General features: G+C 35.1%; 1 protein-coding gene across 4 annotated transcripts in view; it reads right to left on the reverse strand.

Annotated features, from left to right (window-relative positions):
• The window catches only part of Tp63 (tumor protein p63), a 205854-nt gene that overhangs the window by 117908 nt on the left and 72324 nt on the right, over positions 1-15622 (reverse strand). For all 4 annotated transcript variants that reach the window (XM_021255678.2, XM_004834790.3, XM_004834791.3 and 1 more), the window contains exons 2-3: positions 14394-14522; positions 13497-13629 (exon numbers count right to left, since the gene is read on the reverse strand). In XM_021255678.2, the coding sequence (XP_021111337.1) occupies positions 13497-13629; positions 14394-14522 (262 nt within the window). The remainder of the gene's footprint in view (positions 1-13496; positions 13630-14393; positions 14523-15622) is intronic.

The raw sequence follows: 15622 nt of genomic DNA on the forward strand, positions 1-15622 counted from the left end.
GGAGGTAGCGGCATTCACTGGAACAAAGTGTATTCAATTCCTAGACAAATCATATGGCTCTTATTTCTAGTTTATCTTCTATTTCATTATCCTGTGCCACAGAAGTAAAAAATTCAGATGTTACACTACCTGCTCCTTTTCCAATTCTTTAAGAGGGTGTGGCGAGAAATGGCTTAAATGATACCCATTAAGAGCTCTCAGCTTCTGGGAGGATGATAAGTAAACACAATGAGTTAGAAATGTGTTTTTAAATCTACAAGTGAATTATATGTCTTTCCTAAGCACAAAAGCAAGGACAAGAGACAACCAAGACAAAAATTATGCTCCTCCACTGTAGGCAGGATACTTCTAATGGGCATCCCAAGGTCCACAAACCAAGTGGGGACTCAAGGGGGCACCGCTCAAATAGCTTCCAAGTAGTATACAACTTCGAGCAAGAGGTGTCCATGGTGCATACTAAAAGTGCAACATTGTTGTGTGCATTGTTATTTTTCTCTTTTATCTGGTGAGGACTCTGATAGTCCTTTCAATTAGAAGCGACATATACAGCTGCTAGTTTTACAAGCTTTGTTTTTCACATCTATTCCAGCATTTTAGTACCATGCTCTGTGCTTATTCATTGGTAGGATATACACCTGTATCCCTCAAGAGACGGAAAATTAAGAGAACTCTCATTTTTACCTCTGTTCCTACTTCAAGAACTTACACTAACGTCTGCTCCTGGCAGATGTTGGGGAAGAAAAAGTAGACAATGAATAGGGCCTTACCGGAAAAGAAGCATCTGCCAGAGGGACTGAATCATAATCCAGGGACACCCCCTTCTTTCTACAGAGTGCAGTTGGAGGTCCTATGCATGCACAGGCACCTCACCTCTACTGCCACCCACCTTCGTGGCACTGCCATCAGCTCAGGAAGAGTCCCAGGTAGGAAGGAAGGTCTGACTGCTTCCCTTGGTCTCTCCCTGGACCTAGTTGTCCATTCCCATACTCCTTTTCTTGCTGCAGATTTTCCAGCCAAACCAAGCTGACTTCTCTCCCATTATAAAATTTGTCAAATTTATCTTCATATACACAGGTTGGGGCCTTTTACTGATAACACACATACCTGTTCCGTGTGTCCAAGAAAGTTGGTAAAAACTAATGTGAATTACTATAGGTTGAGTCAAATATTTGTCATTTTTAAGCTTCACCATTTCTTAGTGTCTTTAGGCTCAGTGTCTTTACGTTAGCAGCCTGCTCCCTAACTTAAATAGTTTTCTCCCCTACAATAACTTCTGCCCCTTCTTTTCAAATATCTACATTATTTCTTGAACTTTCAAATAAAAATAATCATCAGAATTTTTGATGAAATTTCCATTTATACTTTCCTCTGATGCTTAGCATTTTCTATCTTGGTAAGAGGTGTTTGTGTAATCTCCTGTCCCACTATAAACTAGGGGAGCTTCCTTAATAGCAAACTCTTCTCTTTTGTTTTTTCATTCATTTCCAAGATGGTCTTGAGTATAGCAAGCATCAAATGTTAGCCAGATGCTTGGCTTCTGAGATCATTAACACTAAGAGGTTTCATTCATATGAAGTATAATGTGAATTTTGTCCCTAAAGTGATACAGACCACAATACCTTTCTGGCCATTGTTCTATGGTGGGTGTCTGTGTCCACTTACTGTCTTTTCCATTCGTTTCTCAATATTTAAGTAATAAATATTTTCCTGAATATAATCACTCAGATCATTTATACTTTAGTCCGTTGTGTTCATATCTGCCCCCTACCAACTCCAAGTCAAGCAGAGATAGAATCAGGTCTTTTATTTAAACCTTGCACCTCTACCAGAGAGTCTTGAACTTTATAGATAATCAGCAAATGTTTGTTGAATTAACAAGAGCATAAACTTGAAATTTTAGTTATTTGGTCAAAGAAGAGATCTTTGAAAATCATCTCTACAATTAAGGAAATGCAGGTATAAGCAGGTATGAGAATTCACTTTATGTCCTTCTAGGCTGGGTTGTAGCTCAGTGACAGAGTATTTGGCTAGTATGCTTTGGACCTAGATTTGATCCGTAACACTGCAAAAAAAAAAAAAAAAGACAAGGGAAAATCTTGCTTATAAAGAAAGACACATGTAAGTGAACACTTAAACATTTTACTTCTTAGTTTTCCTTCTCTTTTATCCTCAGATAGGGGTCTGACTCTGTTGCCTAGTTTGGTTTTGAACTTGTGAGCTAAAGTGATCCTCCCACCTCAACCTCCCGAGTAGCTGAGACTACAGGTGCAAGCTAACCACACCCAGTTTCACTTTTTAATATTCTAAATAACATAACTCAGTTAAGCTTTGCACATGTTGTAAGATGAGTCACAACTAGAAATACCTATTTTAGAGTTGAGATAGGCCTAGAAGTTTCTTCACTGTCATTACAGAGCATATCCCTGGGCCAGTCACTCCCTAAAGCCTGAGTTTCCTCACCTATAAAAATGCACATTAAAGAATCATTGCTCTGGAGGATATTCAAAATGGGAGTCACCTGGAGCACTATGGAAAGATTGCTGCTTTCTTTTCCCTCCAGTTTATGATTCTAGATTTGGAGTGATACCACTGAGTTTCTATTTCTTAACACATTCCTAAGGAAAGGATGCTGCTTGCCCTAGGACAATGCATATTTTGAGAATCACTATATTAAATTGCTTGGAGGACTATGTAGCTCTAACTCTATTATTATGCTAAGAGTCAAACCCAAATATGGTGAAATAGCCAATCCCAAAGCTCATGTGCTATTGAACTGGAGAAGAGAATATTTTGTTATGTTAGCTTACTAAATGACAACCAACTAACTGAAAACAAAATAACTAAGTAAAATGCAAAGGTTTTCTTGTTAGGTGTATGAGACCTGTTTGACACAAGCTTAGAGTGGTTTTCAAAAGGAGTCTGTCTGCTTTAAAACTTTGAGTATAGTCTGAAGAAAACTAAACTTTGTCTAGTTGCAAGTGAGAGAGCATGACTAAGTCCTATTTTCTAGTATGCTACCATATCTTCAGATGCTACCTTATTTTTTAAAAATCTATGCAAGTTTCGCTTTTCTTCCTGTATCAGTACACTGTTTCCAAATGTTTCTCATTCTAGAGAACAACAACCTTTACCGCTGAGAACCAGGACCATGCAAGATACTATGCTAACTGCATTACTTGCCTTATCTCAGTTCTCAAAAATACTTCTTCTATGGTATGTAACCGGTTTCATCATCTTCATTCTGCACATAGGGAAACTAAGACACAAAAACATTTTGTAACTTTCCCAAGGAAACTCAAGTAGTGAATGATAGAGCTGGATTCAAAAGGCAACCAGGCTTCTACCACTACAGCCTGTCTTTTTTTATAATACTTTTAATAATACATGGAGAGGCCAGTCTTCCAGGAACTTGAGTTTAGCCCTCATTTTTTTGCATACTTTATGAAAAGTGTCAGAAAAATCACCATTAATTAATTTGCATCTTAATTTTCTCATCTGTAGAGAAAAGTTACACTAGAACTTGAGCGTGTCTAAATTATTTAAGTATAACATACTAGAGTTCTCTCAGTTTCAGAAATTGAGATGCTATTTCTTTGCTGAAGGAAAAGACAGGTGACTAACAGGATGAGTATTACTTCAAACAAGTCATATTCTTTTTAAGCCAGCATGCTAGGATTTCAACCTGATCAGTTTTTAAGAAGAAGCAAGGTCAGAACCAGCTCCTATGCTTCTGCCAAAATCCCTTTCTGTTTATCTGCCCTCTTCAACTTTGTCATTGTGAATGCCTACACACTAAGCACAGTGTCTTAAGTAGCATTGCTGAGGTTACACCAGAGACAGGTGTTAGGGGAACTATTTCCCCGGGGCTATCATTTCCAACTGGCCCTCCTCAAAAAGAGAGGGAGGGTATAGAAGGAAAAAGGTTTCTTTTCAGATTAAACACAGTGACTGCAAACACCTTCCTTTAGGCAATAAATTCTGTTGGTGCTCCTTGCAGTTTACCCAAACACCAAAGCAAAAAAGCAAACAGCCCCTTTTGTAAGGGAAGAGCTGTCACCTGTCAAGAGATATTTGTGAATTTCTGAAGAAAGAGAGAAAGAAAAAAGAAAACCCTTTCCCTTATTTTATTAAGCAGTCTGTTTGCTCAAGGTTTGAAATACATACCTGTGTTTTAGGTAAAGTCCCCGAGCAGACACTCCTGAACAAAGTGATGCCTTCTTATTGGCTATGTTTTACAAAGAACAGAATAGAAAAAACAGTCTGCTTTTATGGGAATACCTGCATTCAGTCTGTACTGAGGGTATAGTCAGCTATCTCACAAGCGACATCAGTAATTACAAACCCATTGTACTAGTATTAGAGAGTTTTTGCTATATGAATATGTCTCCTTGTTTGTATGTTTTGTTTATGTTCAGAGAACAAATACACAGAGCCTACATATCACTAATGATGCTGGAACGATTATTTTAATGATAACTATGAATAAGAATACTAGGAATATTAAGCAAGGTTTAAAAAGTGCTGGAAGAATAGGAGAAAATGATACATCTATTCTGGTGCTCAAGGCTAATTCTGAGTGAAAGTTTGAAAATATGCTTTATTTACCCCCTTTTCTCCACTTCTTCCTCGTATTGTTCACATGTCTGCTCAGCCACTACTGTGCTCCATTCTCCAAGACGTCTTATTCCTCATCAGCCCAAACTACTAACCCTGTAACTCCTTTAGATACATCTTTTATTTTAGTCACAAATGTATCTAATGGCACTATTTCATCTTGATACAAAGTGACCAGACATGTTTTCAAATATCTAGAAGTATTTGCATTTTTAAAATATACACTGTATGACAAAAATTAATGAAAAGTTTATAAACACTCTTACAGAGTTAGTGGGGACATAATTAGACAACAATGAGGAAATTTGACAAGATTGATATTTATACAATTCTGCTCAATAGTCATGAGGTGTGATTGAAAAATACAGCATGTAATCTAATTTAAATATTATTATAGGAAAAGACACAGTGTCATTAATATCTATCAAAATACCACTCCTAGCTCCCAACACACTTATCACATTGTTCTTGCCCCCCTCTGAAGCAGCTTTGCAAATCGTTTTTCATGTGTGTCTTTAGTTGCACTGTCCTGGTGCCCTGATATCTTGAATTGATTAAAAACCTTCAGGGTCATTTTGATGATGAGGAAGAACCAGGAGTGGCATGGTGCCAGATCCAGTGAATAAGGTGGAAGACAAGCCTGCCTTTCTGTTGGGTGGTACTTGGAAGGACCATTCACCAATTATTTATCACACTTTGTAAAGACACTGGTGAAAGATTTCCAGAAGTGCTTCAAAAAGTGGCAAAAATGATGGGTAAGCGTGTTTGAAGCAAGGATGATTATTATGAGAGGGAATTATGGCGATATGTCTTTTACTCTAATTAAAAAAATATGGAGTTCATAGTATTTTTTCAATCACCCTTTGTACAACCTTAAGTATTTAGCATAAAAAATATCCCATATTTAAATAATTTTTAAATAATCTATGAGTAAAATAGTTGGAGAAACTATGGCATATTGATATAATTACATGCAACACAGCAATTAGAGTTGTTTCGAAAATTAGTATATGAAAAGAAGTTTATAATGCAAATAAAAAAGGAAAATATCACAAAAAGTATATATGACAGGATTTAAATATGCTTTATAAAATTTCGTCTGGGGATGATCTAAAATATTCATAATTAATTTTACTATTAAAAACATTTGCTTTTAATACTTTTAAAGTTCTTTTAATTGTAATCCTTTTATTAACTAATTTATTTACTAATAATTTAGACAAATTATTAACTAAGTTTTAGAGAAATTTATTAACTAATTTTTTTTGTTTTAAAAAGTCAGAGAAACCTTCCTCAATCAGCTTTTATGAAAACTAGTATGCAGAGACAACTGATAACAGAAGTCACAAACTTTTATTTGGTTATATATTTATATGTTAGGAACTTTTGAAACAAATCAATGAAAAATATTGTCAGAATTCTAAAACCGACGATGGGTATTAAGTGAATCTACGCCAATGTGGAAAGGCAAATACAGAGGGCCCCTTGAGGTAAATGGGCTAACACTGGTAAAGTCTGTATTCCAACTCCAGCGTGTCTAGCAGTAAATCCCATACTCTAGTCCCAAAGTAAGTAGTAAATTGTGACGCTTATATTAAAAATGAGGTAGGCATCATAGTAATAATAACTTTAAAAGTCTTTAATTGATTCTACATATGGTGCATTCTGTTGGTTTTCTGACAGCCAAAAATGAGCATAGCAACATGGGTAAGGAGTCAGAATCTTGAAAGGAAATAAAGGAATGTATAGCAGGAACAAAAGGAGGTGATACTGATGGTGTAAGTATAGTTATAGAAGCTGGAAGGAGACCAATGTAGGGAGAGAAAGGAAATAGACATGCCTTCCTTGTAGTTAGCTCTTGTTATTGGTGTCAAAGTCAAGCCAGGTGACACTGTACATCTCAGGAGCCTGGAAGAATAAGACACATAGAAAACAATAACTGTAGAAGATATCAGGAATTAGTTTCTTTCCACCTTCTAGAGCTAGAAAAACAAGATTTAGAGTGTTTGAGTGGCTTACATGGTAACATTGTTAACTAATGAGAGTTAAGTTCATCAGAGTAATTTTAAATGGTCTCCTGAAAAATATTTTGTTCACAAAGTATCTGCTTAATTTATATTTAAATATTAAATTCATCAAGTAAAGATTTAAAACAATTTGTATATCAGAAATTGTTATGATCCAGTTTTCTAATACTGGAATATATCTATAAGGGTGGTTGAAATTGAATTACATGTGAATGACTGTGTGTGTGTGTGTGTTTCTACATGTGCACATGCAAGCAGAGGTAGACAGGAATGGAAGGAAGATGGAAGGACACAGAGCATGTTCCTAATATTTGGAGCATTTCAAAGTGCATCAAGTAAGAGCTTTGGCCTAGCATATAGGCCTGCTTAGAAAATATAGGTGATTAAATGTGGTAGTGTATCCTCATAATTCCTGCACTCTGAGGGGTAATGCAGGAGGACTGCAAGTTAACTTAACAACTTAGTGAGCCCCTGTCTCAAAAAGAAAAGAAAACAAAGAAAAAAGAGAAGAGAAAGAGGAGAGGAAAATAGCTGCGGGTATAGCTCAGTGTGAAGAGCCTGTGTTCAGTTCTCAGGAAACCCCTCCCTCACACCAAATAGATATTACTTTCTTTCAAAAACATTATTCTGGTTTGCAAAAGTGTACATGAATTTCCATATTTTTGGGGGTAATGATGAGTAAGTATTGTAGCTTTGGTACAAAAAAGAGGAAAAGTATCTCATTCAATAAAAAAACCTAGAACTCTTCTCTTGAATTAATGTAACAAAAGTTGAAATTATTAATGTTTGATGTGATTATGTAACTTTCAATTGGCATAGATGCAATGTGTATGATATGTATAATATGAAGTGGAGATGACAATGAAGCCAACATTATGGTAAGGTTTCTACATATACTAGCAGATTCTTGGAACAATAAATATTGAGGCCCTAGAGCAATCTTCCCACAAATATGTAAAAAGAAAAAAAGAACAGCCAAAAATGTAAATGAATTAAAGTCAAATACTAAAATTAGGTCATATAATCTAAAAGGATATAATAACGGAAACAGATATAGTAGAGGGACTGAATAGAAAAAATGATAGTTCTAACATACCCATATTGACAATTATACATAAATGAAATTGATTTTTAGAATACATAAAAATGAGCCAACTGTATGTTTACTAGAAGAAGTTCATTTCAAATATAATGATAAAAATCAGTTAAAAGAAAAAGGATGGAGAAAAAAATTATCATGCAAAGAAATCAAAAGAAAATTAAAATGTTAATATTAACAGAGTGAGGCTAGACTTCAGAGAAAAATCATTTGCCATAGTAAATAGAAATATATCATGATAGAAGGGTCAATTCCTTATAAAAATATAACAATCTTAAGTGCGATGCATCTAACAACATAGTTTCAATGTACATGTAGATAAAAGTGGCAATTGGAAAGAAGAAAGACACATCTATAATTATAGAAGATTTTAACGTTCATCACTCAATAGTGAATGAAATAGCAGACAGAAAATCAGAAAAGATATGAAAAAAGTGTGTGACGTTATAGTCTAGCTGGCTCCATTTGGCCTTTATAAAACTTCACTCAACAAAAGCAGAATACACCCTCTTCTCAAATTCCCATGCAACATTCACCAAGATAATGCATACACTGAACTCATGAAAGAAAACTTAACACATTAAAAAACTCAAATACAAAGTATTCCTTCTGGGGCTGGGGATTTAGCTCAGTAGTTCTGCCGCCTGCACCGCCTGCCCCACAAGCTCAAGGACCCGAGTTCTATCCTCGGTACCAAAAACAAAACACAACAAAGTATGCCTTCTGGTCATAACAAAAACACACTTTACATCAGCATGGAAAGATAACAGAAAATATACAAGTACTAGAAATTAAAAAAAATTAAAATCACATATGTCTAAATACCAGTGGGTCAAAGTGAAAGTCTCATGGAAATTAGAAATGTTTTCAACTGAACTGAATTGAAAATGGAATATATCAATACTTACGGAACCAACTAAATCAGTATCTAATGCGAAATTTGTTGCACTAAAATGCTAAAATGTCTTGGAAAAGAAGAAAAGTCTCAACTCAATAAAATAAACTTCTAAATTAAGAAACTTGGAAAAGAAGATAAAATAAATCCAATGGAGTGGAAGTTAGGAATTCAGGCCAGAAAAAATGAAATTGAAAACAGAAAAATAATACATAAAAAATGGTGAAACCAAAAATCTGAGGTGTTTTCCTTGAAAGAAAAAGGAAATTGGCAAGTCTTTTGGAAGACTGACAATAAAAAACTACAAGTTACTAACAAGAAATGAAAGAGGAGAGTATCATTACAGATTTCATACTCATTAAAATAATAAACGAATATTCCAAATAATTCTAAACACATAGATTCAATGACTTTAATCAGTCATTCAAGTCCTTAAAACACATAACTTGACAATCTTCAACCACAGTAAGTAGATAATCTTAGTAGTTCTATAATTATTGAAGAAATTAATTCATAAACACTGAGCTCTCCTGCAAAAAGAAATCTCAGGCCCAGCTGGTTTCATCAGTAGGTTCAAGAAAATATGGAAAAAGAAATATCAATTCTACACAGTGTTTCTCAGAATATAAAAGACACATGCCCTACAGCACCCACAGAAATCACACTGAGGATCATAAACAACAGGATCTCCAAGACGAAAATGATGTATATCATAGCCAGTAGCATTATCTCTCAATGGTGGGGTCGATCCTTATTTATTTTGAATTGTAGAGTCCTTTTTTCTATCCGTCAAAGTTCAAAACTTTGACTCTAGAATTCCTTCTGGTTCTATCAATTTAATTATTATAAACAATGCTACAATGAAACCTTCATTTGCATAGATGTGTGGGTGCACAAACGTGTGCATGTGGATTCGTGTTCATATTTGTTGATATTTAAAGGGATTTGTAGAATAAATACCTAGGACTTACAAGCCAAAGGGGAAAGTTTTAAAAATTAAATAAATTGGAATAGGCAAATTGCCTTCCAATATATCAATTTATATCCCACCAAAAGTGAAAAAAAAATCCCTTAATTTTTTCAACAATCTCACCTGTATTGCCTATTATCAATCACCTAAATTTTTGCTGATCAGAACAATGATAATCTCATTGTTTCAATTTGTGAATTTTTATTAGTAAAGAAGTTGAAAACACTATTCTGTTGGAAATTTTTATGTTCCTAGATGCATTACTCATACCCTTTGCCAATGAGGAGGCGATCTTTCTCAATTTTTAAGTATTCAGTCTATTAGGACTACTAAACCTTTGTCATAGTCTTAATTTTAAGTTTATGTAGCATGTATAAATTTATCTTTAGTAAAAATTTTGAATCTTATCTTCTAAAACTTATGAAATTCACGTTGTTTTTATTGTAACAGTTACCTGAACTTGGACTACTTTTTTCTCTCACTGCTTTGATCAATTTTATTCAATTTTTTACTCAAATTTCAAAAATTTTCCATTTTTTACATGCAGATCACTTTCTCTGTAATGAACTTCCAGGCTTTCTTTTGCACAATGAATCACTGCTTTTAAATATATCTTTAAAAAACATACACACTTCAGAGTACATTTCCTAGGTAATTTTGCACACTGTTGCCTCTCATGCTATATCGTGGCCTTCTTGAGGTAAGAGTCTGTGATTCCTTCATTCATGCAGTAAGGAACACAGCATGTCGTAGGTGCTCAATAGCAACTGTAGCTAGAGGAGCACATGACTGGCATCTTATATAAATTTTGGATCATGTAAGAGGACCATTTTGTGGACTTGGATCACAGCATGAGGCTCTATGGCCTAAGACTGTCCAAAAGCAAACAAGCATGATACACCTTGGTCTCTTGCTACATAGAGCCACAGACTCTTCATATATACCTGGGACCCAGAAATAAGGATTTACAAAATGTCATTTTACATAATTATCACTCAACTTCCTAGAGGAAAATTTAATTGAGTTTAGAAGGGTTTCCCTCAGAGTGCAAGGAATAAGCACATGCAAAAGTAAAAAGTTACATAGCCCGTAGCAATCCTTCCAAGAGAACATTTATGAGAAAATTACCCACCTCTTGAAGATATGATGGGGATGTTTGGACACTTCATAAATAACAAAACCTGACACAGCAAATGATATATTAGATAAAAGAGTCAAGAAGCAGCACCATTCTTGAAAATATAAATTAAAATATGAATTTTGTGAGAAATCACATTCATCTTCATCTGCTAACCCAAGGGAGTTCATTCTCAGTGACATTAAAATCATTCTAATGAAGAGGACACACACATTATCTGCAATTCCACTCAAATTTCCTTTGTTAATGATCAGAGCAAAACATTGTGGGTTCATTTTATGACTAGTTATTGAGGTAAAGGTTACAACTACAATCAGTAAAAATAGGATGAATTTATCAATTTCTAGATTCCTTTGCTTAATAACTTGACGTGTCTTTTCATGTCCATAGAGTTGTATTTCTTGCACAGTGAAAGAATGCTTGGCTGACATCCCGACTTATTAAAATATTATATTAAAGAGGAAAATAATTTATGTGCAGGCTTTGGAAACTCCTTAGCAATTAATCTATACACAGAAAAGTGAAAATATTCTTCCAAGTAAAAAGAGATCAGTTGCAGCAGTTGTTTAGAAGGACTGGAATCTAAGAGACTCTTATTTCTTCATTTATATAGCAGAATACTCGTTATTAACATCTTGAGGTAGTCCACCATGTTTTTGCTGCTGTTGCTGGGGAGGGTTGCTGTAACCTAGTCTCATCTGCATAGATATCACAACTAGATATAGGTAGGCAGAGACAGAGACAGAGGTTGAGGTATAGACAGAGATATTACAATACTCTTAAGACAAGGGGAGACTCGGGCTTCATACAGAATTATAAATTTGGGGGAATGTTATCATTCTTTGGAGACAGAAACAGGGCAGCCCCAAATAGCCATGCTTTTTTATTCATTTAGGTTCATTCTCACTCTATTTTCATATTTCTTTCCATACAGTTGTTCTGATTGCCTTATTTTTTGTTTCTTTTACTGGCAAAACCCTATCTAATTTTCCCCAGCATTTTCAAAATCCCCTTCTATGAGGACCTAGGACATACCTTCAAGCACTAGGCAGGACAAAATATTTTTCATGACCCCTTTAGAGGAAGAGAAACAAATTAACATTGCGGAATACATAATACAACAAAAGATATGCTTAGATTGCTCAGAGGGTTTGTTCCCAATTCAGACAGGTAGAAATAGCGATACAGAAATGATCTCAGGGGAAGGTAGGACAAACAGGGCAATAAGGGAAAAATAAAAATTGCAAAAAGAGGTGAAAAAAATGCAACTGCTATTTTCAAGGAGAACATTTCCAAAAATACAGAGAAGAAAAAAAAATTAAGGCCCATTAAAATGATACTTGCTTTAGTGTGCAAAATGCTGATAATAATAAAAACTATAAAATAAAAAAAATCTTGTGGTTCTCTACTTTAAGTTTTATAACTTTTAGCCTACTTCTAGGAATCCAAGAGTCAAAAAAAAGACTATCTCTGGAGAAAACACAAAAGTATGGCTATGCCTTGGCAGGTGTTAACTCATCAGAATTTACACTTTTTTTTTTTGGTACCGGGGATCGAACTTGGGTACTTGCGCTTGCGCAGCGGGCGGCAAAACCACTAAGCTAAATCCCCGGCCCAAAATTTACACAGTTTAATGTTCACTTATACTTCATTCTGAGGTCTTGAAGGTCTGGCCCCTTGGGATTATCTGCCCATTTCATTTCATTGGTTCAGTGACGATTGAGAACAGTATCTGCATTGAAATGAAGTGGCCAACGAGGCAATATATATCCTTCCTTCGCTTTAGTGGCGAGGCATCAGGGTACTTGCAGAGTCAATCGTTTGTATTTTGGGTTGTTTCCTCTTCCTTTTCCCAACTTCACCTTCTCCCAATATTAAGAAGTATACTGTACATCAAAAATGTACATGGTGCAAATTCCAGTATAATCTTATGGCAAACAACATCCTTAAACATGTCAGCAGGCACTTTAAGACAACCTAATAACTCTTTTTTTCTCCCATATTTTATAGCAAATAATAGGAAAAACAGCAGGATTTGTATGGCAAATAAATGATAGGAAAAGAAACAAAAAAACCTCTACCTCACTATAGTCTGCACAAAGTCTGGAGATTTCATCTAAACATTTCAGAAAGTGTCATTAACTGTTACTGTCATTAACACTTTATACGCCTTAGCTTGCCTGGGAGGGTTGTGACATGTAAGGTCTTGTCATTTTATAAATGAGAAACTGAGGCCTTGGGCCTGAGTGACTCAGTGGTAAAGCCAAGAAAATCCTGTTTTGTGTATTAGTTATCTTCTTTCTTCTCCCTCTATCACCAGATACCTGAACAAGTGCGTACAATGTACTTCTTCCTCCATCATTAAAGGACAGTTCATTGAGGAAGGGAGTTTGCCACAGTGGAAAGTGCTCTGGGTAGAATCAGTTTTAGATCCAGATTCTTTCTTCCTCTCAACCAGCTGGTAAGCCTTGGTGGTATCATCCTCTCTAAATTGGAATTGACATGATGAACAATTGAGATGAAAGATGTTAAGATTATTTTCAATCTCTTCCCTCACATATTCCAGGGAACTGAGGCCAATCCAGAATCTATAAACTACTACTAATTATGTCTCAGCTGGCTAGATCGGCTTTGTTGGCAATGGTCTTGCCTGTTCAGATCCACCTGACTTTTTGCATGCCTTTAAAATACTGGCTGAACAGAACTGTGGATAGCATGGCTTACAGGTTAGAGAAGAAACCCCCGCCACTCACCCACATGGGGTCACTGAGGTCTGAGTCTTGCATGCGGATGCAGTCCATGCTGATCTCAATCTTGTTAGTTGCACCATTTTCTGATGACTCATCCACAAAGTTCAAGTCAATGGGCTGAACTGAACATATAGGCCTAATGGAAAGGAAGTGAGCATTAGGCAAAGGAAGGAACTAAAATAAGCTACACAATACATGCTTTCTGCTTCAAAGTTAGCAAGGCTTATCATTCTCTTAGAGTCAGAAACTGTGATTCTAGGTCAACCCCTTTCCGGATGTGTAATTTCAAGCAGTTCAAATCTAAATGTTTTTTATGAAATGAAAATCATGAATCATGACTCCTGCACTCCCCAAGGAAGTGCTGGGTGGAATGGACAGAGCAAATGGGTTAAAAATACAGTACTTTGTACCATATTTTATAGGGACCCTACAGTTCTAATATTCTATTTATCATTTCCTTAATTTATTCACTTAAATCCTGGATTTAATAAAGGAGTAACAATGCTTCAGAGAAAGACAAAAATGGCTAACAAAATTTAGTGTTTGGTCTTCCTGGGCATGCTTGTGTTGTAAGCATGCATAGGTCTTCCAGCTACAGGAATAGACTTTGAGTATCAAAGAGACATTGGGGAAGCTGCTTTAAATTGTTCAGGAAATCACTTGTAGATGCTCCAAAATTATACCGCTTCTGAGAAATAATCATCTTTTGATATGACAAAATGGACAAACAACCACTGGGTTTTGAAAACTGTGATGATATTGGAGACAATAAATTTCTCCAGCATTAACTAATTATTAACTGATTCTGGAAACATACTGCAGTAAGCAATATTTTGTCCATCCACATGTACCTAGTTTTAATAGTTTAAGTACAACATTTCTTATTTATTGGATACTTACTGCTCCAGAAAATCCCAGATATGCTGAAAAACCTCTGGACTGAGGAATTCACTTGTCTGTGTGCTCTGGGACATGGTAGATCGGTAATAACTTTCTTTCCAAGAGAAATGAGCTGGGGTTTCTACGAAACTTAAAAGAACAAAAATGAAGCTAAGATTGTACTTTCTGTATTTATGATAATGAATATTTAAATTAAAGCACACTCTATGAAGAAAACATCTAGTGAACCTATAAAATTATGCACTTAAATACAGCACAATTTAGAAGTTGCACAAATGTTTTTTCTTTAGGAACATTATGGATCCCATTTTACCATAAATTCACAGACTTCCAATGCTAGACAATTAAGTCTTTATCAAAGTTCATCTTTCCTAATTAAAATATGGTTATTATGTGCTATACTTCCGCTATCCAACATTTGAGTGCTACAGATTTCAAAAAGAAAATAAACATTTCCTCATTAAATTTGACAGCAAGTCTGACCTATCATTAATTATTTCAACTGATTACTTGCCTATTCTGCCACTAGCAGGTAAGAAATAGAAATAAAAAACAAAAATGAGCTAAGAGAACTTAAATTTCAGCCTCAGATTTATCACCCATCTCATAAATACAATCTGAATATCACACTCAAGGACAATAAATTGAAAACTCTGGACTTAAGTTTTTTATTTTTTAATCACTATTTACCTTAGTGTGTCCATGTGGGTGGTTCTTAAATGGCGAATTCTGGTAGAAGAAGGGATAAGCAAACACCTGAACACTTTGCAAATTAATACTATTTCTATTTGTTTCATTTTGTTATTGAGTCCTCAGATTTACAAATATATATATATTTAATTTGCTGCCTATACATTGCAAGGGAAATACCAGCTTTCTCAGGTGATGCATTCTGTAAATTTGAATATTATCTGTACAGATTCACTTTGATGATCAGCAGAGTAATTTTCCCCCAGAATGAAATTAACTAAGCTCTTAATCATTACTATTCATATCATAAAGAAATAAATGGTATACTTGAATAGTCAATCTTCCTAAATTTTCAAATGTATATTTTCATCTAGTTGCATAATAAAAGATACTAGTATTGTATTTGTTAATGATGATTTCCTAGCTAGCTACAAGAGCATATTTATTTGCTGAAATTAGACATACAGAGAACATGCATTAATTTTCAGGAAGCATAATGGAGAATAAAAAGTAAGACTCTCTCACCCCTCTGGGAGGCT

Source organism: Heterocephalus glaber, unplaced genomic scaffold (assembly GCF_053883595.1).
Source record: "Heterocephalus glaber isolate CG9 unplaced genomic scaffold, H.glaber_assembly_v1.0 deba00001504, whole genome shotgun sequence".
Classification (NCBI taxonomy): domain Eukaryota; kingdom Metazoa; phylum Chordata; class Mammalia; order Rodentia; family Bathyergidae; genus Heterocephalus; species Heterocephalus glaber.